The sequence below is a fragment of the Eptesicus fuscus genome, chromosome 12, assembly GCF_027574615.1.
Source record: "Eptesicus fuscus isolate TK198812 chromosome 12, DD_ASM_mEF_20220401, whole genome shotgun sequence".
NCBI classification, from domain to species: Eukaryota; Metazoa; Chordata; class Mammalia; order Chiroptera; family Vespertilionidae; genus Eptesicus; species Eptesicus fuscus.
In genome coordinates this window covers 64,082,201-64,108,449 of record NC_072484.1, presented here as the reverse complement: position 1 = coordinate 64,108,449, position 26,249 = coordinate 64,082,201, and the positions used below count along the sequence as shown (strand labels likewise).

The 26,249-nt window shown below is 54.5% G+C and overlaps 1 protein-coding gene across 2 annotated transcripts in view; it reads left to right on the top strand.

Annotated features, from left to right (window-relative positions):
• The window catches only part of ALDH1L1 (aldehyde dehydrogenase 1 family member L1), a 39,552-nt gene extending 13,661 nt beyond the window's left edge, over window positions 1-25,891 (top strand). For both annotated transcript variants that reach the window (XM_008159507.3, XM_054723868.1), the window contains 13 exons: window positions 1,046-1,165; window positions 2,345-2,472; window positions 4,916-5,066; window positions 5,349-5,419; window positions 8,403-8,508; window positions 10,927-11,014; window positions 12,776-12,869; window positions 15,630-15,729; window positions 17,031-17,129; window positions 19,515-19,680; window positions 22,136-22,241; window positions 23,422-23,621; window positions 25,598-25,891. In XM_008159507.3, coding sequence (XP_008157729.2) covers window positions 1,046-1,165; window positions 2,345-2,472; window positions 4,916-5,066; window positions 5,349-5,419; window positions 8,403-8,508; window positions 10,927-11,014; window positions 12,776-12,869; window positions 15,630-15,729; window positions 17,031-17,129; window positions 19,515-19,680; window positions 22,136-22,241; window positions 23,422-23,621; window positions 25,598-25,653 — 1,485 coding nt within the window. In that variant the 3' untranslated portion in view covers window positions 25,654-25,891. The remainder of the gene's footprint in view (window positions 1-1,045; window positions 1,166-2,344; window positions 2,473-4,915; window positions 5,067-5,348; window positions 5,420-8,402; window positions 8,509-10,926; window positions 11,015-12,775; window positions 12,870-15,629; window positions 15,730-17,030; window positions 17,130-19,514; window positions 19,681-22,135; window positions 22,242-23,421; window positions 23,622-25,597) is intronic.
• The last annotated feature ends 358 nt before the right edge of the window (window positions 25,892-26,249 follow it).

Genomic DNA, 26,249 nt, shown 5'->3' with positions numbered 1-26,249 from the left:
TTTAGTGAGGGCAGTGGCCTCCTGCGGTTGCTGATGTCTGGGTTGACTCATGGCTTCTCAGCTCTTCCATCACCTGTGTTACCAATTCTCTGCATTAGATTATTTTTGTTGAAATGCCAGGAGAAAAAGAAAGCAAGAGAGAAAGGAATTGGGAGTGTTTTCCCAATAAGGAAACAAATGTTGCTATACATTTAACTTGTATTATGGAAGAGTGCTGAAGTAATTGCAAGTCTGTTTCTTAGAGAAACTATTTATTTATCCTTTAATCCTCACCCAAGGATGTGTTTTTTTTGATTTTTTTAGAGAGAGGAAGGGAGAAAGAGAGAGAGAGACATATCGATCAGTTGCCTTCCATGTGTGCGAAGAAATGTGGATCAAATCCACAACCTTTTTGGTGTACAGGATAATGCTCCAAGCAACTGAGCCACCCAGCTAGGATATTTCTTAAAGACACTCTTGAAAATTATCTCTAGCTTATCTTGGTACAAACTCCCACAACAAGTAGCTTTGGGGTAGTTTGTTTGGCTGGTAGTTTGAAACAAAAGCTGATGAAGAAAACATGGGTGGTCAGGATGGACCTCAGGTTGGCTATAGCTTTGTGAACGAATAACTGATGAACAGATTTCCCAGATGCTCCTGCATTCAGAATGGAATTGCAGATATGTGGATAAGTGAGTGGTGGGGCTGGTGTCATGTCTGGTGGCTTACAAGGGCCTGTCCACCTACTTCCTATGTGTGAAGGCCAAGCAAACAGCCTGAGGTCACACAGTAGGTAAGTATCAGGGCTAGGACTTCAACCCAGGCAGTCTGGCCTCAGTCTGTTCTATTCATTTTTTCTTACCACTCAGATCCTCAGACTTCTCACATAATAGACCCCTTGTGTGTGTGCTTGTGTGTGTGTGTGTGTGTGTGTGTGTGTGTGTGTGCCAATGGTTGTCTATCCATCTGTGTTTCCCGTGTCTCCAGGTGGGTTTGTGCCAGCCAATGATGCCCATTTGTGAAGAATTCACACTACAGCTAAGGCCTGTGAAACCTTTCTTTCCAGGTGGAAAAGGTAGTGAACAAGCTGACCCTCCGAATGCCCCACCAGCTCTTCATTGGGGGCACATTTGTGGATGCTGAGGGTGCCAAGACCTATGAGACCATCAACCCGACAGATGGAAGTGTGAGTGCAGGCCCAGCACCTTCTTTTTCCTCCCTCCCTCTGCTCCCCATGGTCTGCTTGCCCATCTACTCCCCTATCTGACACTGGGGTGGGGGGCGGTCCTGGCCCAGGGGACCTCTGCTTGGACACAAAAGGGCTGCAGTCCATCGCCAGTCCTTTCTACAGGAATGACATAGAGGGAGGTGTAGTGTGGAAGGGTTGGTGGGGGCTTGGGGCAGGACTCTAAAGGGCCTGCTCTAGAAACTGGAATAAATTTCAAACCATTCCCTCCCCTCCACACTTCAACAGTTATCCCAGCATGGCCCTGCCTTCTCGAATATTTGTACCCTAATGTCTGGAAATTTGTCCTTGAATTCTATGTTTGTCAGGATTCTTGACTATGGCCCTCTTACATCATGACCCATGTACACACACATTCTCACACACGTACATACTTGGGACAACACTTACTCTTACAGGTATCTACTGAACGTTTTCTATCCTGCCCCATCTTACTATTATAGTATCGCTCCAGTCCCTGCAGAAAATAGGGGATCTTTAGGGGGAAGTTTAAAGAAAGTGCTTTACAAAGAGACGGACAAGGCGTGGGGACACAGACAAAGGGTACAGTGCCCTCGGCAAAAGCATGGAGTGCTGTTAGCACCTCAAAGCCTGTTTTGGGAGTCTTGGGATGGAGGCTGTGTGGACAGGGCTGCCCAGCAGGCGCTCTCTGTAGTGACCAGCAAGAAAGCCTTGGCCTTAGCCCTCCAGCCCCTCTCTTCCACCTGCACCCAGGCCTGTGCTGTGGACCATATGGGTACCCTTAGGGCATGCAATGCAGAGAGGGGACAAGTCTAGTCATCCCCAATGTCTAGCCTATTCCACATAAAAAATAAACCTTTTGCCTGGGACTCACTAAATGAATGGATCTATGCTCTCGGTTTGAAAATGCTCAGCCTTAGTCAGCAGCCCAAGTCTGTTGCCCTGTGTTGGCTCAGTGAGAAGGTTATGAGAAGGTCCCTGGTATGTAGAAACACAAATAGACCTTCCCCAGGCCTCATCTTACTCTGGCTGCACCCTCCCCGGGCCCTTCCATTGGTAGAATTTCTTCTCTGAGTGCACCCAGGTGGCAGGGGAGCAGGCAGGCGTGTCTGTGTCCACTGAGCCCAGGGAAGGCTTCAGAGTTCTGCTCCACCACAGGTTATCTGCCAGGTGGCCCTGGCCCAGGCCAGTGATGTTGACAAGGCAGTGGCTGCTGCAAAAGATGCCTTTGAGAATGGATTGTGGGGGAAGATCAGTGCCCGGGACCGGGGCCGGCTCCTGTACAGGTGAGAGCCACACACCCACCTGTCAGCTCCCACCACCTTCAGCTCAGGGCAGCTCCGGTCCTGTCAAGAAGAACTGGGGTTTCCAGACAGGTCCCCGAGGCCCAAGGTTCATAAAAGGCTACTCAGAGGAAGTCACGTGAGAGGCAAGAGGGATTTTACAAGTGACCTCAGGGGAAAGAGTAGAGGGGACAGTGTGAGCAAAGATGAGGGGACAGTGTGAGCAAAGATGAGGAGGTGCAAAAGTGAGGGAGTGCTTCAAATGGGAACCACAAACTGGCAAAGCTAACAGCTGGTTCTGGGCAGACCCAGACAGACAGGGTGCTCACCTGGACCAGCACAGAGGCCGACCAGGGCAGGGACGGGCTCATCCTCACCACCACCCCTATTTTTTAAAGTCAGGGTGTAAATGGCCCTCCCTACTTAGCTCCAATCAGAAGTCTTAGAGAAGGACTTGGGATTGCTCTGGCTTGTGACCACAGGATGGAATGAGGCCTGGAAGAGAGGAGCTGCTCCCCTAGAACCAGGTGGTCTGAGTGGGGGTGCAGCAGTCACCCCCAAGGAAGTGGGGTGATGTTTCCAGCAGAAACGGGGGGTGCTGGACAGATGAACTTAGCAGTATCCGAAAGCCTGGTGAGCTGGTTTCAGGAACCTGGCTTTGATGCTCTGGGTTCGGGGAAGCCCTCAGGCACGGAGCCTGGTGATGATGTAGTCAGTGCTGGTCATCTGGCGGGAGAGGCCCCACCTTGGCCACGCCATCGGAATGCCTTTTGTTTCTATTCCAGAGGTCAGACATGCCAAGGCCGCCCCGCAGCAGGGAAGCAGAGCGAGGGGCTTGCATGGCTTGCAAAATGGAATGGATATGGTGGGGCTGGGGCCAGGTGAGGGCTATGGAGGCGGGGCATGCCCAGCATGCCTTCACTTTAGTTTCAAGGCTTCTTGGAGCACCCCTCCACTTCAGGAAGCCATTGGCTAATGACCTAGAGCCTCTGAAGGTCAGCCAGAGCTATGAACGTGCATGCCTGGGCTGGTGGCAGTGAGCTGCTGGGCCGGGAATAGGGACCCTGTGGTAGACGGTGCTAGCCCAGAAGAAAGTGCCTTTCTCTGGAGATGCTCTCCTTCCATCTGGCGGTACATGTGATGACCCCACCGACAACAAAGATAGTGAGGAGGTGGTGCCAGGCACCGCTGTAAGTGGAGACTCCACCTGGATGGACAGACATGTCAAGGCCTGAGAATTCCTGGTGAACTGCTCCCTGCCCCATGCAGCCTTCTAGTCCCCAGGGAGGAGGCATGCCCATTGCGTGCCCATTGCTGCCCTGGGATTTCCCTGAGAAATGGCTGCAGAGCACCCCTGGCTCAATGAGGGAAGTAGGACTACGATGGTTTTTATGGAATATGGAATACGTTATAGGAATAAGACATGATGCAATTGTGGGAGCAGCTGGGAAGACAGATCCAGAGGGGAGAGTTAGAGAAAGTCACTAGTCAGCTCCCCAGAACCCCAGGGAGATAAGACAGAACCTCCCTGGGAATCTGGGGAGCCAGTCATACCTATACCTACCTGCCAGAGCGGGATCATGATGATCTGGTGGTGTCAGGACAGGGTTGGAGCTGTATCCTGAGTGTTACGGGCAGCCATTGGGAGGACTGGAGGCATAGGCAGGAGGACTGGACCAGGCCCGGGGGTGTTAGGGCCTTGCCAGTGGCCGCAGGCAGAAGAGAGCAGAGTGGGAACAGGTCAGCAGGCTTTGATCCTGGGCTGGTACTTCCCAATGTGCAAGACTGAGGGAGGCTCTAGATTGGTGGTCTCCACCTTTCTCCGTCCACCCTACCCCCTGGGTACCTACGACCCTCACATCAGGAAGGGGCACCATTCTAACTCCGAGGCTGCCCACAGCAGCAAACCCACCAGAACCGTGGGAGAACAACTGGATATTGGAGTGTTCAGACTCCAGGAGGACTGTGTAGACATGCCTTGCCTTGCATCTCTCCCATCATCCCTCCCTCTCCAGCCCTGGCGATGCCAGCCTTGGGAGCATCCTCCACTGGATTAGCTGGTGCTGGGAGCCAGATAGGCTTTCCCCTGGTGGAGGCCGCCCGAGACAGAGAGGGTGGCCTTCTGGGATGGTGGCCTCCTTGTTGGAGGCAGGCAGCCTCCTCTGAAGGATCAAGTGTGAGGATTATTATAAAGTAGTCAATCCATTGAAATTTCGGGGAGGAAGCAAGGAAGAGAGGAACGGAGAGCAGGACAGAGGACAACATCTTCACACTCATCCAGCGAAGTAAATGTTACTGTTCCATCTCACAGATGAGGAAACTGAGGTCAGCGCATCTGAGTGTGCAGGGCAGGGCTCCTGACTCCTTGAAGAACAGCCCCGAAAAAGCAGGCCAGGTTGTGCCAGGCCTGAGCCCATCTCCCTTCCTCCCTCCATGCCTTGGCCAGGTTGGCAGACCTCATGGAGCAGCATCAGGAGGAGCTGGCCACCATTGAGGCTCTGGATGCAGGCGCTGTCTACACCCTGGCCCTGAAGACCCACGTGGGCATGTCCATCCAGACCTTCCGCTACTTTGCTGGCTGGTGCGACAAGATCCAGGTGGGGACTAGGCTCCTTCCCGCTGCAGGAGAGCTCACACGGGCAGGCCCGGCCCGGCAGGGAAGGCCGAGGGCAGCACATTACTCTGGATGTTGTAGAACAGCATCATACATAACCGGGGAGGTTTGAGTCTCCTGCCCCTCTGGGTAGTGGGGGTGTCAGGACACAGACAAAACCTTGCTCTTCCCTAGGCCCCAGGGGCAGGCTGGCTGCCCAAAGTGAAGGGAAGAGAAACTGGGCTGGTACTTCCCACTGACAACCCCCCCACCATGCTTTTTCCAGGGCTCCACCATCCCCATCAACCAGGCCAGACCCAACAGAAACCTGACCTTGACCAGGAAGGAGCCCATCGGGTGAGTCCCAGCACAGGGCGGAGAGTGGCCACACCCCAGGTGCTTTTCACGCAACACAATGTGTGGGGCACTGATACCGTCTTCTGTTTATGTATTTATCGAACGTCTATTTATTTGCCAACTACTATGTGCCAGACATTTCAGGGGCTGGAGATAAAACAATGATAAAAACTGATGAAAATTCCTATTCTCGGGATAAAAAACAGCTTCCACCTCCACGTGCCTGTTCTGTGCCTGGCACTATTTTAACTACTTTAAAACATAATTTTATGTAATCCCCACAAAAACCCTATATCAGTCAGGGTCATGGAGGAAAACAGAGAGTACACTCTAAAAAATGCATGTGAAAACAATATAATAATTAATGTGCTTTAAAATGAGGGACTCCCACTCAGCCCAAGGAACAGAAATACTGATGGAGAATGAGGCAAGAGCAGAGACAAGTGCTCAGTGGAAGGAAAAATAAAAGTACCCAGTCATCATAGACAAGACTAGGGACTGGGGAAATGATTCAAACCCAGCAGGAGGAGGCCCCATGTCACCATCAGATGGCCCAAAGGCCCAGGATGAGGAGGCTGTGGAAGCAGGAAAACCCCTCCGTTAGCCCACAGGGACGGGTGAGGCTGCGGGGAGGTGGCATGGACTACAAGGCAGGGGTTCCCCAGACCAGGCCAAGCAGCTGAAGCTATGGGGAGAAGAGGAGAATTGCCTACCTGGTGCTGAGAAAGAGAAAAGGTCAGCTCTTTCCGATGTTCAGAAAATACTGGAAAACTTAGGAGCCCATCTCGATGCTTCCCCTAGAGTCTTCCCGTGGCTCCCAGTGCGCCTAAAATGAAATCAAACTCCTGACTTTGGCTGCCTGCTTGATGGGGGCCTGGTGCCCTTGATCCCATCCCCTCACTGGGCTCAGCCATGTTGGCCTCCTTATGGACCCTGGACCCTTTACGCCCATGCTGCTCTCTGGGTATTCACATACCCTCACCCTCCCCTCTTCCCCCTCCAATTCCTGGTCACTTAGGCGTCTCTCGTGGTGACCTCCTCTCCAAGTGTAGTCTGCAATCTCATTTTGTTCTCTGCAAGGTACACATCCCCCATCTGCTGCTGCTGCTCTCCCAGGGGACATACTGAGCACTCCAAAAATGTCTGCATCCAGAGTAGAGGTGGCTCCAACTAACATGCACCAACCAGTTCCCCTGGCCAGGGCCCCAGGAATCACCCACTGCAGTGCCCAGGAAGTGAAGCACAGCAGGGTAGTGGCTGGGAGGTGCAGGCCTCCGCACTGGGGGAGCCAAGACCATGAGGCTTCCGTAAAGAAAGGCCACGGGAATAGAAGAGGCACAGAGGCGAATGAAAGAGTGTTCTCGCGGCAGCTTAGCCAAGGATGGAGTCATCTTGTCCTTGTGTCCCACGCCCCCGCTGGCTTTGACCCCATGACCCCATGCCAGGCTCGCTCTGCAGACCCAGCCCAGGGGCCGCAGCCTTTCCCCTATATTGACAAGGTTGGGGGTTTGCTCGAGCCACATAACAAGCTGGGAGGCTCACACAACACATATGTGTTGTCTTAGCATTTTGGAGGTGGAAGTCCCAGATCAAGGTGTCTATGAGGGTTGGTTCCTTCTAAGGCCATGAGGGAGAATCTGCCCAGGCCTCTCCCCTAGCTTGTGGTAATTTCCGGCGATCTTTGGTGTTGCCTGACTCCATCTTCATGTTCGCGCAGAGTTCTCCGTGTGTCTGTCTTTTCACACGGCGTGCTCCTCAGAAGGACAGCAATCATATTGGGTTAGGCGTCCACCCTACTTCAGCAAGACCTGATCTTAACTAATGACACCTGCCACCACCTCATTTCCAAACGAGGCCACGTCCTGAGATTCCAGAACTGGGACTTCAACAGATGAATTTTGGAGGGCGCACAATCCAGCCCATGACAGTGGGACTTATTTCTCTGGCATCTTCCCTGTTGTGGAGACCCCACAGCCCAGCCCCCTCCCTTTCTATGGTGACCTCACCCCTTCCCTGGGAACACTCACGCTGACCCTTCTACCTGCCTTGTCCCTTTGGGTTTTCTGGGTGTACATGGTGTGGGAAAGTGGCTTTCCTAACCCCTCAGTATGCCCCATCACTCCCAGGATGGCATGGGGGCCCCTAAGCCTGCCTCTGCGCCCACCTTGCTCCCACTCTGCCTGCCCCCACACCCTGTAGCTTCTCACCGTCCCCTCCCACTGCCTGGATTCAGCTAAGCGGTACTCCTTGGGGAGCGTCCTCTGATGGTGATGGTAGTCATGGAGATGATGATGGTGACGATGAAAACAGTCGCATAGTCAGTGTGGTGCTCTTGCATGCACTAGTTCCTACAGGGGAGGAGTAAGGGAGGGCCACATGCCTGCTGGGACCACAAGTTTCATCAGCAGGTCCCTCAGCACAGCGGGGTGGCCTCCCCTCTGCCCTGCCAGAGGCTTTCTCCTCCACCGAGAGGTGGTGCAACGCTGGGCTCCAGGGCTTAATGCAAAGCAGGCAAAGCTTCTCAGGCTTCCCAGGCTGACTCCATGTTTCTCATCTTCATGGGACTGACCCTGGCCTCATATCAGGGAGAACCCTCTCCCACATCCTCCTGGCTTACTCTTGTGACCCTGGACCCTGTCCCACACCCCTCCAGCCTGCCTGCCATGTCACCCTGGGCCCTCTCTCAGGCCCTTCTAGCTGCCAGGTCCTTACCCATGCCTGCCTGCTGTCACTCCCCCCTTGCCTGGTGCCACGCTGTACCAAACTACAGCAGTAGACTGGTCTCATAGCTCCGAGCAGAAACCGTTCAGTGTCCCATGCCGTCATGCCCTGGGAAGAGGGCCTCCAGCAGGACCTTTGGTGCCATATCAGGAAGCCTGGCCCTGGAGCGGACAGCAGGCCTGGGAGAGAGGAGGACGTGGAAGGTCTGCTGTGGGCACCCAGCTGAGTAGAGAGGTGAAGGCCTTCTTCTTTTGTGCGGCAGGGTCTGTGGCATTATCATCCCCTGGAACTACCCCCTGATGATGCTCTCCTGGAAGACGGCCGCCTGCCTGGCTGCTGGGAACACAGTGGTGATCAAGCCTACCCAGGTGGGTATGGGCAGGACCTGAGGGCCACACAGGTTCTGGGGAATCACCTGTAAGGGAGGAGCCAGATGGTCCCTTCGCCCTTTGCCCACCCCAGTCCTGGTTTCTCCTCAAGGAAGGAAGGGCACTGCTGACGGGAGCTGGCCTGCTGTGGCCCCAGAACTGCATCACTAGCCTGGTCTCATAGCTCCGATCAGAAACCGTTCAGTGTCCCGTGCCATCGTGCCCTGGGAAGAGGGGCTTCACCAGACTGGATACACTGCCCGCCAGGGCCTGCAAAGTCAGACGGGAGCTGCCTCCAGCAGGACCTTTGGTGCCATGTCAGGAAGCCTGGCCCTGGAGTGGATAGCAGGCCTGGGAGAGAGGAGGAAGCTGGAAGGGCCAGTGCCAGCCATAGCAGACTTCGTGTTCTTTCAGCCCTGGGGCAGCTGTGTTAGGAAAACCGTGCTTGTGTTTGCAGCTGCCTGGTGAGTAGAGCCAGGTATTTCTCCACAGACACAAGAATTCTGGATTGGGGAATCAGAAACCCTGCTTGGTGCCCCATGCTCTGAGACAGCCTGCAGTGGTCTCACAGCCTGCAGTGGTCTCACAGCCTGCAGTGGTCTAGTAGAGAGCAGGTGCCGTGGTCTCACAGCCTGCAGTGGTCTATTAGAGAGCTGGTGCAGTGGTCTCTCAGCCTGCAGTGGTCTATTAGAGAGCAGGTGCAGTGGTCTCTCAGCCTGCAGTGGTCTCTCAGCCTGCGTGCAGTGGTCTATTAGAGAGCTGGTGCAGTGGTCTATTAGAGAGCTGGTGCCGTGGTCTCACAGCCTGCAGTGGTCTCACAGCCTGCAGTGGTCTCACAGCCTGCAGTGGTCTCTCAGCCTGCAGTGGTCTATTAGAGAGCTGGTGCTGTGGTCTATTAGAGAGCTGGTGCAGTGGTCTATTAGAGAGCTGGTGCAGTGGTCTATTAGAGAGCTGGTGCAGTGGTCTATTAGAGAGCTGGTGCAGTGGTCTATTAGAGAGCTGGTGCAGTGGTCTATTAGAGAGCTGGTGCAGTGGTCTAGTAGAGAGCTGGTGCCGTAGTCTCACAGCCTGCAGTGGTCTCACAGCCTGCAGTGGTCTCACAGCCTGCAGTGGTCTCACAGCCTGCAGTGGTCTATTAGAGAGCTGGTGCTGTGGTCTCCTGTTTGGCTTCAGAGACCAAAGTCCTGGAGGGAAGTGGGACGAATAGTGGGATTTGTGCATTTGCCACCCCAGCCCCTTACAGAGGGGCACAGAGGTAGGATGTCAGGGCCTGTTCATTCAGGTCAGGGGGCCTGAGCAAGGGCCCCCAGGGGTGAAGGCACCCCCTCATCCCTGAGCCTCAGCCTCTGCACCTGTGCGTTGACAGTAACAGCCCCGCGCCTGCTGCCTTCAGGGAAGTCAGGAACTGAATGTGAGGTGCACCAGCAGGTGGCTCTCAACAGCGGGCCCAGGAGGTTTCTCACTCCCCCAGCTTCTTTGGGGCAATTTGACCCCCAAGAATATAAAGGTTAAAAAAAATGATCGTTGACATTTGTAGTATTATAGTGCCTGGAGTTAGGCACTCCTTGAGCATTTTAGCATATATAACAAATTAATAGTAATTTACATACATTTGCTTATTTAAGCATCACAACAACCCCCTGAGATGACCCTTAGCCTCCCCCCTCTTTATGGGGGGGGAGGCTTTGTCCCTGAAGACCCCCATACTAGCCCATTGCCTTTGGAAACACAAAGACCTTCTCAGGGCCGACACCCCACAGATTTGGCCCCTGAGCCTGAGGCCTGGTGGTGGGTGGGGCATAGCCTTACCTAGACAGGAAAGTTACCTGGGTCACCAATTAAGTCCCTCTTCCTCCAGAAGGTCAGCTGCTAGCTGGTCAAGGGCAGGACACCACCCCCAGCAGTGGAGTGGTTGTCAGAGTCACAGCTGGACCCTGGAGCACCGGGCTCTCCTTGGTTGAGGTGCTGCCAGAGCCCAGCACGTGGGCAGCTAAGGTGGCACCACAGCCAGAGAAGGAGCAGTTTTTCTGAGGAGGCAGGAAGTGGGTATGCCCTGCAGCCCTCTGAGTATGATGCCCTGCTGGGCAGTCCTCAGACTCTGCACTCCCTGATGGCTCAGTGTAAACCGTGACACGTGCAGAGAGCGGTCCAGGCCTGGCTGAGGGGCTGAAGCCCTGCCAGGAGAAGGTGCTAGAAAGGTACCTGAGGTTAGCAAGCCCTGTTCTTGGCTCCCAGCTGGAGCACGAGGGAAGCTGACTGGTTGGTGGTGCCACTATGATGAGGCATGAACATGGCTTCCCCGAGGGGTCTTCCTGCCACGGCTGCCCCTCCCTGCCTGCTCCCTAGGCTCCTGGGAAAGGAGGGCAGAGCCCCTCTTCCCAATCCCTTCTGACCCAATCTTCTTTCCTGCCTCCTTAGATGACCCCACTCACAGCCTTGAAGTTTGCAGAGCTGTCCTTGAAGGCTGGCATTCCCAAGGGCGTGATCAACATCATCCCAGGATCTGGTAAGGGTGTGAATGGGGCCGTGGGCATCTGGGGGATCCAGGGCTCCAGGCAGCTGGAGATACACTTGGTCAGAACAAGGTCTGCTGCATTATGTGCCCTGGCAGGTGAGCAACCCATTGCAGAGCCAGTGGGAAGGGGGAGGGGTGACCCTGGAGCCTAATTGAAAAGGGGATCTGAGGGGTGAATAGGAATTAGCCACATGTGGGGACAGGGGCAGGGCTTGTGGTAAAGTGGAAGGCCGTGGGATAAGGGGCAAGCTAGGTTCCAAGCATTCCAAACAGGTGGGGCAGTGAATGCCTGGGTCTGCACACCTGGGCCCTCCACACCCAGTCTCTCGATGCCTGGGGCCCTCCTGGCCAGGCTGCATCCCCAAGGAAGGCCTTTTGGAGTCTGTGATGCTGGGCCACCACTGCCCCCACAGCCAGGCCAGGCAATCCTTGGGTCTCTGCTGGAGACCCTGTAAAAGCTGGAAGTCTGGGTGCCTGCACCCTTGGGTGTCCACCTTGGTAGGTTGAAGACTGTATGAGTTTGCTTGGGCTTAAACAATAGGCCTTTAGCTCTGGCTGAGTAGCTCAGTTGGTTAGAGAGCCTCGTCCTGATACACCAAGGTTGTAGGTTTGATCTTGTCAGGGCACATACAAGAATCAATGAATGAATGAATGTATGGATGTATAAGTGGAACAACAAATCAATGTCTCTCTCTCTCTCTTTCTCAAAATCAATAAACTTAAACATTTTAAAATACACAGACATATGTTTCTCATAGTTCCGGAGGCTAAAAGTCTAAGATCAAAGTGTGAGAAGGGTTGGTTCCTTCTGAGGCTTCTCCCTGTGTCTTCTCGGGACCTTTCCGCTGCGTGTGTCTGTCTAATCTGCTCTTATACGGACACCAGTCAGATTGAGTTAGGCATCATAACCCTGATTGGATAGGTTGATGACTTCATTTTACCTTGGTTACCTCTTTAAAAAGCCTGTCTCCAAGTACAGTCACATCTGAAAAACTGGGGGTCAGGGCTTCAACATATATGTCCAACGATAGGTAAAGGTAATGCCCACCATAGCGAGGAGGTATCTTCAGACCCAAAGATGAAGCAGGCCACTCCATAGATGTAACAGCATTTGTTGGAGGGTAATTTACTTATGGGAAGATTGGGTCAGAGTGGAAGGGATGACCAGCAACTCTGCACAGACCCCTGTTATGGTACATTTTTAATAGTATATCCTGAGCACTAAAACTGACAGGCTAAAGGGACAAAGAATGCAATAGCACCTGGGGCCATCCCTCCTGGTGGTCTTGTGATAGATGATTGTGTATAATAGATGCTATTACCACTTTGGTATTTCTCTCGGGTGTCACGCCATTCACAGCTGTTACTAACAAAGATATTTATGGCTACCTTTAAGGAACACAGATAATCGTCTAGAAAGCTTTGGTGTCCTTGCTAAAGACAGTGAGGTTGGTCAAAGGTCACAGCATGAAGCTTAACAATGAAATGAAATCCAGGACACAGAGATGGAGTTGGTTTTGTTCACATCTACATCTATACAATATGGATTTTGAGGAGATACAATTATGCCCTTAACAGGGAGCAAGACCCAGAAAACCTCAGGAACCGACAGTGCTAAGCACACAGGACACAGGACACAGAGTTCTGGCCGAGGGGTGGACATGTGAGGGTAAAGGGGCTCATGCCTCTCCACCCCAGCACCTCGGAGACCACCCTGAATCCCTCTCCTCCTCCACCTACTCCCATCCGCAGGCTCGGTGGCTGGCCAGAGACTCTTAGACCATCCTGATGTGCGAAAAATTGGGTTCACAGGCTCCACAGAGGTGGGAAAGCACATCATGAAAAGGTAGGTGGTTTGGGTGTGTGGGAGAGGCCACCATGCGGTGCTGGTCCTGGCGCCTGGAACTGGACAGTGCTGTGCGTGAGCTCGATCCTGCTCCTCAGCCTCCATGTTCCCTCCTCAGTTCCCACAGGCCAGGTTAACGCAGGCTCTGATTGCTAGTGTGTGGCATGCTCTTGGTATGGCCGGTGGTAGCTGCTCCGTGGTGCTCACTTGGATGGGTGGGATGCTGGAGCTCAGGTGGCTGCTGAGCGCCTGGGATAGAGCTGCTCTGAATTGGAATGTGATGAGGAGTGTAAAAGATATTGGGTTTTCAAAACTTAGCACACAAAGTAAAGCATCTCATTAATAATTGTTATATTAATAATTTTATATTATCACTAGAGGCCCGGTGAATGACATTCATGCACTGACGGGGGGTGTCCCTCAGCCCAGCCTGTGCCCTTTTGCAGTCCAGGAGCCCTCAGGGATGTCTGACTATGGCTTAGGCCCGTGGGGAGCAGGCCTAAGCCGTCAGTTGGACATCCTCTGCCGGGAGGCAGGCCACTGCACTCGCCAGCCATCTGCCTGGCTTGTGGCTGAGCAGCGTTCCCCCTGTGGGAGTGCACTGACCACAAGGGGGCAGCTCCTGCATTGAGCATCTGCCCCCTGGTGGTCAGTGCGTGTCATAGCGACCGGTCATTCTGATGTTCGGTCCATTTGCATATTACCCTTTTATTATATAGGACTGGTTGAAATGATAAGATTTTTTATTAATTGTGTTAAATTAAAAGTATTAATTAATTTCACCAGTTTTGCTTTAGTTTTTTGTGTACTTTTTTTAAAATGTGGCTACTAAAAAAAGTGTCATTACATATGTGGCTAAGATTCTGTTCTATGGCAATAGATGGCAGTGATCTAGGATGTTCTGTAATCTTTTATTCCATGGGCTTTGGCTGTGAACTGACTGGGTTGTGTTTCAAGCTCTGTCGCTAATTCACAATTGGCCCCAGGCCAACCTTTCAGGCCTCAGTTTCCTCACCAGTTCACTGAAGGCAGTTTACAGGCCTGGTAATTCCGGTCTGCAAAGCGGAAGAGCTTGGAGTGGTACCTAGGGCAGATCCCAGGGCGGAGTGCATAACCCTGGCTGCCCCACCCACTGAAGCTGAATTTCTGGGGTCGGTTTTGGGTATCTGCCCTTTGAGTAGTGGGTGCAAATAGAGAGGAGCTAAGGGTTCTTCTGAGCCAATCGACCTTCAGGATTTTCAAGGACACATGACCACTCATTTCTACTCATTTCACATGACCACTGTTCCAAGAGTCACATGTGAAAGGAGTCCAGCTACATCATGACAGTTCTGCAGGGAGAAAGGCTTCTCTTGTGTTAAAACAATGTCTCCTTGTTGTAGCTCCTAATGCAGAGCAGTGCTGTCTTTCCCTGGGCCTTTTCTGAAGCCTTTGACCCCACAACTCCACGGGCCTCTCTGTGCCCCTCAGTCCTGCACAGGCCCTCTCTGAGCCAGCCCGGGCCGTGACCCCCTTCTCAAGTGGGCACCATGCTTGTACCAATCACAATGGTCTCGTGTAACATCCACTTTTGGGTCAGAAGCCACAGCCAGTTGGCTGGTGGATCATGTCTTTAGGGTCAGTAGAGACTGATGTCACAGCCTGTGATGCACCAGGCAGGGCTGGCTGTTCTGATTCATTTCGAGTGCAGCAGAGCAAGCCTCGGTATTGAAGAGAAGGAAGGTGGAGAGAGCGAGGGACTGAAGGATGGACAGACAAACAGATGACAAAGCAGGGAGGTAACTGCCGGTAATCATAGCAGTTCATTTACCTCTTCTGACTCAGAAGCTGGCCAGTCTCTTCTGCGGTGTGTAGGTGGCAGTCACATCTACATGCGTGTGTGAACGTGTAGAGGGAGGACTCAGGAAACGTCCGCTCTGAGAACTCCAGGGAAGAAGGGTTTGGTGAGCAGCATCCTGTGGCTCTGCGGCTGCTGTCTTCCCGGGATCCTCTCCAAGGCCCTGTGGATGGTGCCTGCAACAGGGGAGTCCTCCTGCAGTCAGTCCTGAGCGAGGAGCCCCCTGCCCTGTATGATGCCTCGTGTTCCCCAGTCCACTGAGGGTCTCTTTGAGGACAGTAGCAGTAGGTCCGTTTTGTGCCCACTGAGGCAACAGACACAGGACCCCCAGCTACTCCCTGTTTGCGCCCATCGTTAAAAGCCCTACAGAACTACGGCTGCCTCGGGGAGGAATGACTCTGTCTGATTTATTAGTTTGACATTATGGAACACCTGGTTGCATGCTCAGACAAATGCCTGCCCACCCCGGCGGGCCTTAGGCTCAGGTGGATGGGGTCAGACAAATGCACCGTGGTGCAGGGGAGCTTGGATCTTACATGGGGCCGTCAGGGCAGGCACCCTAACAAGACGGCTTGGGAATCGAGGCCTACAGGGAGTGAGACATGAGCTTCAGGGACATAACGCTGAAGAAGGAGTGACCAGAAGGGGGAGCAGTGAGAGCAAGGCCTGATGTGGGTGTGGGCTTGGGTGTTGGAAGAGGAGGAAGCACAGTGGAAAGCCAGTGAGTCAGGGCCGGCAGGAAGGAGCAGTTGGCCGGGGTGGGGTGGGGAAGGTGCTGGGCCTGGTCTCACACGGGGCTCCCTCTAACCCTCTGCTTGCTCTTTCAAGTAAAGCATGCTTTGGAGCTGTCCTTTGCCCCCTCTTTCTCGAGCCCCGCGTCCCCATCTGCATGGACCCAACCCCACTAACACTGTTTCTTTCAGCTCTGCCCTGAGCAACTTGAAGAAGGTGTCCCTGGAGCTTGGTGGGAAGTCACCTCTTATCATCTTTGCTGACTGTGACCTCAGCAAGGCTGTGCAGATGGTGAGGGCTGGCCTGTGGGGTGAGGGAGCGAATAGGGAGCGATGTGGGGAGGCTTTCTCTGATTCTACAGTCAAACTTACACATTTCACCTAAACTATGGTGTCACCACAAGCATAGACTGTGGCCAGAAGGGGTCTTGGGGACAAGGAATGATGTGTACCCTCTAAAACCAATTTCCCAAGAAGTATCATAGCTGTAAGGATAACTGGGATCAGCTTCCTGGATCGGGAAACATGCTGGAACCAGCGTGGCAACCTCTCCTGCCCTAGAAAAGCAAAGCAGAACCCTGGACCTGGCACAGTCCTGCTGACAGCGATCTACCTCCAACCTTGCCCAGCTCTGCCACAGACTCACTGGGCAGTCCTGGGCAAATTGCTTAACCTTTCTAGGCCTCTGTGGCTTCACGTGTACAATGGGAGGATAGTAGACCTACCTCCTATTGCTGTAACAAGGATTAAATAAGCGATTATGTCTAAAGGTCTTAGAATGGTGGCCGAATGTGGCAGGGGCCGTGCATCAGTTCTTCTTACATATCTGGGTGCCTGTTCAGCCAGGCACCCAGATATGCCCCACCCCATCTCAGTCCTAGTGTACCGTGGAGGGTGATGTGACACCCAGCACAGACACGGAAGGGAGCCCAGCCTCACCAGATGGGGAAACCAAGGGAGGCCAGCCCCTCGGCTCAAGATCTTGGCCCAAGGTCTGGGGCAGTGCAGTCCCAGCTTTCAGGAGAGCCGAGCAGCCAGCCTCTCGCTCCTCCCCTGGCTCCCCACATGGAGCTCTCCAGGTCCCCAAAGCAGGCTCCCTTGGGCCTGTGCGCACATTTATTCTGGATTCCTGCCAGGAATTCTCTCAGGCTGGGCTGGCAACCCATCCCTTCCAAGCCGGGATGGCTGCCTGCCTTTGCCCACCCTCTGCGGCCCGTTCCATGCTAACAGACTTGCCAGGCTCAACTCCAAGGGTGTGGGCTCTGTCTCTCCTTGAATCACCCCAGGGAGCCCATCCAGTGTGCAGGGTCCTCAGGCTCACTCCACTTCGCTTCCTCTTCTTCTCCACTCTCTGCAGCACGGACACAAGCCTTGTCCCCAGGGCAGGTCACCCTTTGCCTCTCCTCGCAAGGTGACTGAGGAACGGGTACAGTGCATGTGCCCAGCACTGGCTGGGCCTGGCCACCTTAGGAGGCCAGGACACGTGCATTCCTCCCCTTTCCTGTATGAAGGGGGTACCGGGGCCCAGTGGGAGTGGGGAGCTGGCACCTCTGGGAGCAGCTGTAATCCAGCATTCTTATCTATGTGCCAAAGGGGATGAGCTCCGTCTTCTTCAACAAAGGCGAGAACTGCATTGCAGCGGGCCGGCTCTTCGTGGAGGACTCAATACACGACCAGTTTGTGCAGAAGGTGGTAAGTTCTGCCCCTGGGTCTCAGCCGCTGGACCAGGTGGAATTGGCCCCCAGGGGAGCTGTATCAAGCCTTCACTGGATTTTATGATTTTAGAAACCCAGCAGCGGAAATGGACATAAACACAAAGGGTTTATCTTAGGCCAGGTCCCCAGCAGTGGAGCCTGAGGCAGGAATCCACGTGGCCTCCCAGAGGTGAGCTCTCACACGAAGCCTGGAAGATGCCTGGGTCCAGGAGGGAACGGGGACTGAGGACGTGGTCTCAGGTGACGTCCAGCCTTGGCCTGACCCACAGACAGGAGATTTGGAGCACAAGTGACACCACTCAGGTGTGCCCCTGGAGTTGAGGAGCCAGGCTTCTGTCTCCTGTCAACAGTTGTTGACTGTGGCCTGTCCACCGGCTGGAGGAGGCAGCCCCTGTCAGCTCCGGGACCTGCCAGCAGCCACCTCCCACGGCCGCTGCGGAGGGGGTGCCCAAGGCAAAGGGTATGGGTGGGGCTGACAGCATCTCCTCCATGCTTACAACATAGATACAGAGAGGAAAATCACTCCTTCCCCGGCAATTCTGTTGGAAAAGGCTGTGGGGAGGGGTGCGGCCTGGAGGTTCCGGGTCTCTGGTCCACCCCGGATCCATTCAGGCATAGCAGGGCGTGGGGAGCTCTGGTTGGCTGCTTCAGCCAAGAGCCCCTCTCCCCTTCGTGTCATGGAGAGCAAGATCGAATCCCAGTGGATACGAAAGGGGATGCTGAGGGGCACAGCCTCTCTGCGCAGGTTTAAGCAAACTGTTTAGGAAGCGAGGAAAGAGGAGAGAGTAGGCTGGGGAGAGGGTGGGACTGCTGTTAGGAAGGCGTTCCCGGAGAAGATCTTGAATGCTTGGGTGAAAATGGGAAAGGCAGTGAGGAAAGGGGCAGATTTTGTAAAAGGGAGTGTAACAGCTTTTGCCACGTAGCAAACTACTCCCAGCCTAGTAGCTGGAGATGACAGCTGCTCACGCAGCCCACGCTCCTGTGGGTTGGCAGAGCGGACACCAGCCCAGGTCCGCCTGAGCTTGTCACACAGCTGCGGTGAGCTGCCAGGTCAGCTGGAGCACTTGGTGACTCTGTTGGGTGGCTCATTCTTGTCCCCGCGGTCCTCTGTTCTGCAGTTTGTGCTCGGGCACGTGCAGGGCCCATGGCAGGACTCCCGAGAGTGAGAGTGGAGCTCCCTCAGCTCCACGGGGGGAGGGCAGGGCTCGGATTCCCAAACGCAGAGAGTGAGTTGCACATCCAGGAGACGCCGCAAGGTTGCTCTTGCTGTCCTGGGGAGACAGGGGAGCAGTTGGGTGGCCAGGCAGGAGCAAGCGAGGCCTTCTCCCGACTTGGGGGACTCCTCAGGACAGTCAGAGGAGCTAAGGGGCCCTGGCCGGAGGGCAGGGGTTGGGGATTGAATGCCTCCTGCATCTTATTAGGTTGGGCTGCGGGTATGGAGCCTGCACAGGAGTGGAGGGGCCCTGGCCACAGAGGAGGAGGCCAGTTGGGTCTTACCTCGAAGAGGCTGCAGTTAGGGCAGAGATGTCCTTGTTTGGTCTTAGGAAACCAAGGAAGGAGCTGGGAAGCGGGTGACAAAAAGGGGAGGTGCTGACTCCAGCCTAGAGCCCTGAATATCCGGTGCCTCCCCTCCACCCCCACATGATGGCTATGCTCACCTGCATTCCTTTTCCTATCACAGCATCCCACACCCCGATCTTTTCTGTCTCTCCCCATCCCAGCCCCAGAATCGGCAAATACATCTGGTACACCCCTTGCGGAGACCCAGGCCATCTCTAGGTAGCAAAGCCCAGACCTACTTGTATGTTGGCTGAGGTAACAGGGAAGGCTTCCTGGAGAACAGGGGGCCTTCAAGTTTGATTCTGAAGCAGCAGAAGTGGGGGTGAGGGGGGTGGACTCAAGGCCCAGGCTTCTCCGTTCCTCTCAGTGCCTGTCCCACCTGTCACAGGGCATTGCGTATACCGGGCTCCCGGGATAAGCCTTCCTTCAGCTTCTTAGTCCGTGAAGCTGGGTGCAGGACCAGTGTAGAGACTGCGCTGCCCCCAGCCCCGGCATCCCTCCCTCACAGGCACACCTGCCTCTCTTTTCCATTCACCCATATCCCTGCACAACTGTGTTTCCAAGTCCATCCGACACTGGGCTCAGGTATCCTTGCACGTAGCATACATTTGAATTTCAGCCTGAAAGGCAGGCTGGGAACAAGAATATGGGATGTCCTGAGTGCCAGAAACTGGCGTGTGGACTTTCTCCAGGGGCCAATGGTTGGTCCCTGAAAATGCAAACATGGGAAGGGGGTCAGGTAATGAGCAAAGTCAGAAACTGCAGCAGCTGAGTGAGATCTGACTGGGAGGACTTTCCGCAGGTAGAAGAGGTGAAGAAGATGAAGATTGGCAACCCTCTAGACCGGGACACCAACCACGGGCCGCAGAACCACCAGGCCCACCTTCGGAAGCTGATAGAGTACTGCCAGCGCGGCGTGAAGGAAGGGGCCACTCTGGTCTGCGGTGGGAATCAAGTCCCTCGGCCAGGTCAGTCAGAGCACTGCTGGCCCGCTTGGCAGAGTGGACACCAGCCCAGGTCCGCCTGAGCTTGTCACACAGCTGCGGTGAGCTGCCAGGTCAGCTGGAGCACTTGGTGACTCTGTTGGGCAGCAGGCAGCATGGCCTGTGGTTTCTTGCTCAGCTCTAACAGGAGGTATGGGAAGGCCCGGTACCTGCACAAACAGACTCCCAGGTCTCAGGCCCCATCCAGTCTCTTGGATGGGGTGGCCTTGGCTAGCTGGACACCTGCCAAACCAGGTGTGGGACTGGCAAGGTGAAGGCTGGTTTAATCTATCTTGTAGTGGACTCTGTCTTACCACTAACGTCACTGCACCCTTGACATTCTTTCCTCCCGTGGGCTCCATGGCCCTGGAGTGCATGGCTTTCCTGGCTTTGGCCATTACTTCTTGGCAGTTGCTCTTTGCTGGAAGCTCCCTCTTAGATGTAGGTAGATCCCAGGTCTGTCCCGAGTTTGAAGCACTTCTCATGTTAGAAGCTTTCCCTAGAGGATCTCGCCCTCAGCAATGGCTCGGATGCTCCCAAATATCTGTCTGCAGGCTCCTCCTCAGTCAGGACTCCTGACCACCTGGACACCTCCACCTGCATGTCCCCCAGGCCCTTCAAACTCAAGGGTACCAAATCCATCACATCATCACAGCGGCCCCAGGCCCAACCTGACCCCAGACACACACACCGGTATCTCTAGAATCTTCTATTTGATTAAGTCAGCAGAGCCAGAGGGGCCGGAGCCATAGGTATGGACTGTTGGTGCTGCTTCCCCTTAGGATGCCTGCTCCAGAGGCACAGGAGCCGCGAGTCCCCTCTATACCACTCGGTCCTTCGTGTCAGCACCGAGCCTACACCACGCCTGAGTTAACTTGATGGAACGAGCGAGGGAAGGAAAGAATGAATTCGTGACCCCTGACTTTTCTCGACCTCCTACTTTTAATTAATTAATTAAATGCTCTGAAGTTTAGACATCTGTCTTGCTTCTCCTGTATCCCTGCCATCATGAGGTCGACCCTCTGCATCTTGCTCAGCTCTTGATTGGACCGTCACCGTGGCTTCCTCTGAGATCTCTTGAACCCGCTAATCCTTTGCTTGTGCGGCTGCCAGCGGTCTGGTTGTGCCGGCCCAGTGTTGGAACTCTTCCACAGTGACTCCGTCTCCCGCAGAGCAAACTCCAACTTCTCAATTTCCCACCAAGAGGATCTCTAATTTGCTTGCCCTTGACCCATGCTCTGGCCATGTTTAACGCTCCCTTTGAACACGTCTCACAATTTCTCGCTCTCTGTGCATTTGCCGCTTCTCTGCTTAGCGAACACCTCCCTGGTTTCCCCACCTGGTGAACGTATTTTCCAGCTTAAATGGCAGCCAGGCCCAGGCCTGGTTAGGGGCAGAGCTATGGGACAGGGGCTGCCTCCTAGTGGCCAAACCCAACTGGAATTTGGAGGATGAGGGAGGTCCCCAGAGCAGTGCAGAGAAAGGAGCAAGAAGGGATGGGAGAGGGACAGCAGCTGGCCAGCCCAGAGCTCCCAGCACCTGGTGGGCAAATATAGGCCACACCACAGGAGTCAAGATGTATTCATACATAACTCACAGTTTTAAAATGGTAATTAATGTTAAAATATATTTATAAATATATAAAATATGGAATATTTTATTAATTAAATGACTTTTAAAGTTAATTTTTTTAAAAACCAGAGACAGAAAATGTGAAGTCTGTTGATTTTTCCTAAGTCAGAATTAAATCTCAGTCTAGCAGGGTCTCAGCGGAGAAACAGTCAGAGAACGCATTTTTGCCATCGGAAATGGTTTTGTCCAGGCAGCCAGGGCCTGCAGGGTGGCAGCCTGGGTGGGAATACGTGGTGGATCCATGCTGACAGGAGAGCAGGAGGCTGTATCCTGGCCAAGAGCACTTACCCTGCACCTGGGAGTCAGGCCCACATTGAGGTGCCAGGAAGGAGAAGGGAGGCAGTGCTGGGAGGTCTTGCTCATCAGGACCAGGGTTCAACGCCCCCCCCCTTCCCCCACCATTTCACAGTGACCAATGGAGAGCCATCTGGGAGGCTGCACCAGCCAAGAACATCTGTATATATTTTCAGATTGAATATCACCAGAAAAAAAAAACCCAAGTCTTTGTCATAGTCTGGAGCTTCTGTGCTGGCCTTGGACAGACTTGGACCCCAATGTCAGCTTTATCATAGACCAGCTCTAAACCTCATTTTCCTCAGCAGCATTTAGTTGAAAGGGTGGTGAGGCTGAAGTGAGCTCACATGTGTGGGACAGGAAAGCCATGCACAGAATGTGGCACCCACCATACAGGTATCACACATGGCATTGCTGGAGTGGGATGTGCATGCGGCTGGCGGGACCCAGCCTGGAGGGAGGAGGCTGCTGGGGGAGGGCTTCCCCATGCCATGGGCCTCTGTCTCCCCCACAGGTTTCTTTTTCGAGCCAACCGTTTTCATAGACGTGGAGGACCACATGTTCATAGCCAAGGAGGAGTCCTTCGGGCCTGTCATGGTCATCTCCCGGTTTGCCGATGGGTAGGGAATCCTGCTTTTGTCTCTCAAGAGCCTGGTTTTGCCACGTGTTATGGGTCCTCCACATGAGCTTGTGGGAACTCTGGAGGGGAACTCAGACAGGTGGGGGCTGTGGATGCAGCCCGGCTGCCTGCCGAGGTCGCGTCAACCACTGAGGTGAGGAGAGCCCCAGGACACAGGCAGGGCTTTGGGTCCCCAAGTGAGCATTCTCTGAGCCTTTGGGTGTCTCTCGTGGTATGCTTGGTCTGTGCCCTAATCATCTACTGTGTAATAAACCACCTCAAGACAGTGGCTTGGAATAGCGACAGTTATTTATTTCACTCATGAATCTGCAATCTGGTTAGGAATTGATGGACCTAACTGCTCTGCTCTGTCCCAGGTCCAAGACTCAGTGGTAATACCTGGAATAGTTGTCTTTGAGTGGGTCCGGCCTCCCTGAAGGCTCTCTCCCCCATGGCAGCCTCAGGGCCTCCCACACTGAAGCTGGGTGGATGTTTCAAGGCTTCCCAAGACTCACTGATCAGCCTCAGAAACCTCAGAACCTAACTGTCACCTATTGGCCCAGCAACTCTCCAAGGCCAGCCTGGGTTGAAAGGGAGAGGGACTGGACTCTGTGGCCATATTTGAACTACCACACGTTCTTTTATGGACTGTTACTTTTCAGAGAAGAGCCTCTGACTAGATTACAAAATGACATCTCCTCCTAATGCACTATACTGTCAAAAAATTATCATCCCATTCTGATTGTATTAGAATAAGATGCTTTTCTGCCATCTACAGAGCAAATATTGTGCTAAATCTTCAAGGGACACCTGGACATGGCTCCCTGGGGGACACCCAACGCATGTGCCTTTCCCTGTGCGGTGGGGACCGCACCAGCCTCCTCCGGGCCCCTATTCCCCAGCCTTAACATAGGAAGTCTCCGGAACAGTGACCTCTCGAAGGGTCCTTGTGGCCGACTGTGTACAAATCCAACTCTGTTCTTCCTCTTCTCTTTAACTTGGTCCTCTTCTCTCTGCTGCCCTGTCTCCTCCACCTTTCTCCTCAGAAGGTCCTGAGTGGTGGGAAGCTTGGTGGGGGCGAGGTTCCCTTTGGGGGAGAGGACGCAGGTCTCCCTGAATCCCATATCCAACGCTATCCTCCAACCCTCCTTCACCAAGTTCTTCCTGGGTATTCCCCGCAGCGACGTGGACACTGTGCTGTCTCGGGCCAATGCCACAGAATTTGGCCTGGCCTCTGGCGTCTTCACCAGGGACATCGGCAAGGCCCTGTACATCAGTGACAAGCTGGAGGCAGGCACTGTGTTCATCAACACATACAACAAGACCGACGTGGCCGCTCCCTTCGGAGGCTTCAAGCAGTCTGGATTTGGCAAAGACTTGGGTAACCTAACCCTCAACATCTGTTTTAAGCCACTTGGTGCCAGGCCCTGTCCCTGGGGGCAAGGGTGTAACATTGAAAGATGGTTGTTGATGCTCACTTCTTACTGGGAAGGGACAGTGATAATTGAGGCAGTAAATAAGAGCCTTCTAGGAAGTGAGGGATGCTGGGAAGCAGACCAGTCAGAATAATCTGGGCAAGGAGACTGGGAGGGCAACTTTAGCCACCTGGTTTCTTGCAGTTGGGGCAAGAGGAGCCTGCACAGGAGTGAAGGAAACCAAGGAAGGAGCTGGGAAGCGGGTGACAAAAACGGGAGGTGCTGACTCTAGCCTCGGGCAACTTTAGCCACCAGGAGGGAAAGGCAGGACCTGTCTGAGACCCCAGTGGTGGGAGGAGCCATAACGATGTGACGATGTGTGTTCCTGGAAGAGGGGAGGCAGGTCCTGAGGGCATCAGCTTTGGTCTTGGAGTTGCCGAGAGAGGCTGGTGTGGGCCCAGGGCGGGTATGTCAGGAAGAGAGCAAGCCCAAGGGGTAGGCAGGGGCCAGATCGAGGGATCCAGAGGCCACAGACAGGCCTCAGGCTTCATCCTCAGAGAGAGGAGAAGCCACAGGGCCAAGTGTGCCCACTGGTACAGTGTGAGTCCCTAGTGTAGAGACAAGGCCATTCTAGGTGGCAAGCAGAATGCAAGCCGGGCCTGACCTGCCAGGAAAGTGGAGTTCTGCTCCAGCACCCTCTCTCCCTGGGCTACCGTGTGACCTAGGGTGAGGCCCGCTCCCCCATCCTGCCACTCCGGAAGCCAGCAGCTGGGGACTAGCTGCAGTTGGGGACCATAGCTCTGATGCCAAGCTCGGCAGGGAGCAAAGGTATGAGAGAGCAGCACACTGTCTCTGAGAAGCCTCCATCCCTTCTGGCCTCCCCTGCCCAGCTCAGGGTCTCCAGGGAGGTTCAGGCGGAGGCTGAAACCAAAGGATAGTTACAACTTTATTTGTCCTTCCCTCCATCTCTCAAACCCTGAGGAAAGCTCCAAGGGCTCTCATGAAAGGAGCCCAGCAATACCCCCAAGCCTGACTGTCTACAAATACTCTGCATGCAGAACCGGGGTGCACATGCGCACACACACGCATGCACATGCATGCTGATCACTTCTGCCCCCTCTGTCCTCACCTCCCCTGGGCTACCTTCCTGGTGTGCTCCACAGAAATCCACGAGGACCGTCATCCTCCACGGAGGCCACGGGTCCCCAGGATAGGATCTCTGTCACTTATAAGTCTGCCTCCTGCGCCCCTAGACCTTCCTCCCACTGTCCCTGTGTCCTGTGCCCACAAACCAGGCCTTCCACATAGCCCACCTGGGATGGGCCAGCGACCTCAGTGGGCCCCAGCTGGCGGTGAGAACAGCGTGGGGCAGCAGCATCAGGGAAGCTTGGCTTCTGAAACGAGCCTTAGCAGGTGGGGGAGTTGTCAGGCAGCCACAGGCCTCTCATGCCGGTTGTGGGGCTGAAACAACCCAGCCACATAGCACTGCCAAGTTCCAGGGGTCCCAGGCACCCTGTGAGGCACCCCTTCTTCCAGTCCCAATTTGATCTGGAATTAGCTGGGAGGCATCAGTGGCGAGGCTGCACCCCTGGGTAATAGGAAGGCACCACGAGGGCCTCTGGGCTGCCCTGGAGCTGATAAGGCTGGTCCCCCACCCCCCACCTCCCCTGCTCCCCTGCTGCCCCCAATCCCCGCTTAAGTGCAGGTGGCTGGAGCTGGGGAAGTCTCCGGAACAGTGACCTCAGATTGGTTCTGTACTCTGATACCTGTTGGAATCCCCCCTCCCCCCACTTACTGATGATGACCCCCCCTGCCCCCAGGTCTCAGTTTCTTGCCTGACCCTGAGGCTGAGCCAGACCCCACTGCAGGTTCTGTGAGATAATATGCGTACAGGAGGTACTCTGATGATGATGATGGTTCCAATGGATGTGCTGTTTTGCAGGAGAGGCGGCCCTGAATGAGTACCTGAGGATCAAGACGGTTACCTTCGAGTACTGAAGAAAGGTCTCGTGAGAAGAAAGCCTCCGTCTCACCTTCCACAGCCGGACCTGCCTCCCCTGGCAGCCCGATTGTCCTTCTGGCCCCCTCCTGGGTTCACAGCACCTCCCCCTGGACTGGCCGGTGGAGGCCTGCTGCCTGCAACCCCTGTCCCTGTCCGGGACCCCGTCCCCCCAACCCCAGTCCAATCAGAGCAACATGTGGCTACTGAGAAAGTGGCCCCAGGGCGAATAAAGGTTCTGACCAGCAGCAGCCAGCACCTGGGTGTCTTTCCTGCCCATCTGGGGGTGCCCTGGGTGGCCCTGCAAATCCTGGCACACAAGTGAGGCTTCGGGCCCTGGAGAGCCAGTTGCTGTGGGGAGACACAGAATTGAGAAATGGGTGTGTGTCAGCTCCAGCCTCAGAAAGCAGGTGCTGAAGAGGAGCTAAGAGTTTGAGAGGCTTGTGGGGGTAACCCCCTCCTCCCAGACACCAAGGGGAGGAAGCAGGAAGGGCTGAAGAAGCTCAGACTCTGATGCAGCAAATACGGTCTGTGTGGGAGCCGCCCCAGGGCAGAGAGGCCTCAGCTGATCGCTGATCAGAGGACACTGCAGCAG